General features: G+C 39.6%; 1 protein-coding gene across 1 annotated transcript; it reads right to left on the reverse strand.

Annotated features, from left to right (window-relative positions):
• Nucleotides 1-7: 7 nt before the first annotated feature.
• On the reverse strand, nucleotides 8-1,086 carry LOC108681679 (iron-sulfur clusters transporter ABCB7, mitochondrial; the record flags this gene model as incomplete). Its single annotated transcript, XM_018170730.2, has 2 exons — nucleotides 895-1,086; nucleotides 8-185 (listed from the first exon to the last, which is right to left on the reverse strand). Coding segments are annotated over exons 1-2 (335 nt in total), but the record flags the coding sequence as incomplete, so codon positions are not given.
• Between the last annotated feature and the right edge of the window lie 304 nt (nucleotides 1,087-1,390).

Raw genomic sequence — 1,390 nt, forward strand, 5'->3', positions numbered from 1 at the left:
CAGCCACCTGTCTATGGTTTTGGCAAGTCCGCCAGTTTGCCTGGAGAGATGGAAGTTGAGGTCGAGACTGTGGAGATGCAGGAAGACTTTTTTGGCGATCTGCCTGATGCTGTTCTGCGCGACCTTAGCGAACACAGCGTTGCGCAGCTCGTTGAAACCTGCAGCCGTGACGCGTGCTGCGCCATCTGAGTTTAAAATGAGGTTCATCATTACTAAATATAACTCAGTACTCACTGCAGTGAGTGACAGGGAGCGCATTTTCTCGTCGACGAAAACGTGAAGTCACGGACAGACAGACGGACGGACATGACGAGCACAACAGGGCATTTTTTCCATAAATGAGAAAGTGCGCTAAAAGCAGTCGAAATTCTAGCATTTAGTTAACTTATTTGAACAGTCTATCATTTGCGATTAAACTTGGTTTCCCCATACACTGATTCTCAGTTAGTACTTCAGTGAAATATGTTACAGTGAGCCCAAAATAGAGAAGCGTCGGTGAAATAACACCTAATTTAAATAGGCTCTTCAGTGAAAATATTTTAAAATTTTTAACTAAAGAGCAGCAATAACACTTAATTTAAAAAGGCTGCATAAAATTTTCAAATTTTTACCTAAAGAACGGCAATAACACTTAATTTAAAAAGGCTGCATAATATTTTCAAATTTTTACCTAAAGAACGGCAATAACACTTAATTTAAAAAGTCTGCATAATATTTTCAAATTTTTACCTAAAGAATGGCGATAACACTTAATTAAAATAAGGCTGCATAATACTTTCAAATTTTTAACTAAATAACGGCGACAACACATAATTTAAAAAGGCTGCATAATACTTTCACATTTTTACCTAAAAAACGACGACAACACTTAATTTAAATAAGCATTTTACTCACAGCCGAGCATGAGTGCTGTGGCAGTAGTCAGCACTGCTTCAGGAGCCGTACTCATACCCAGGGCACCGCCCGTCTGGTCGTTCAGAAAGTTGACGGCGTCTTTAAAGATGAAGGGAACCTGCACGTTGACGAGCTTAGCCCCCACCAGGAGCGACATGGCACCCGTCACCCTCAACCGCACTTGTGCCTCACCCTACTGACGCAAGGCATAGACGGTAATACCTTCATAGTATTAGAGGGTAAAACCTTCATAGTATTAGAGGGTAAAACCTTCATAGTATTAGACGGTAATACCTTCATAGTATTAGAGTTAGACGGTAACACCTTCATAAGCAGCATCATGTCCGTAATCAGAAGCTATAGGGATAATAGATGTCAAAGATTATTAAAGTGAAGCAGTCAAAATACATGGAGTTCGAAACGTTCAAAAATCACAACTAAATCTTGATATACTGGATATGTTAAGGAAAATACTTAATTATCACCATACACAAGC

The sequence above is a fragment of the Hyalella azteca genome, unplaced genomic scaffold (assembly GCF_000764305.2).
Source record: "Hyalella azteca isolate HAZT.00-mixed unplaced genomic scaffold, Hazt_2.0.2 contig13063, whole genome shotgun sequence".
NCBI lineage: Eukaryota > Metazoa > Arthropoda > Malacostraca > Amphipoda > Hyalellidae > Hyalella > Hyalella azteca.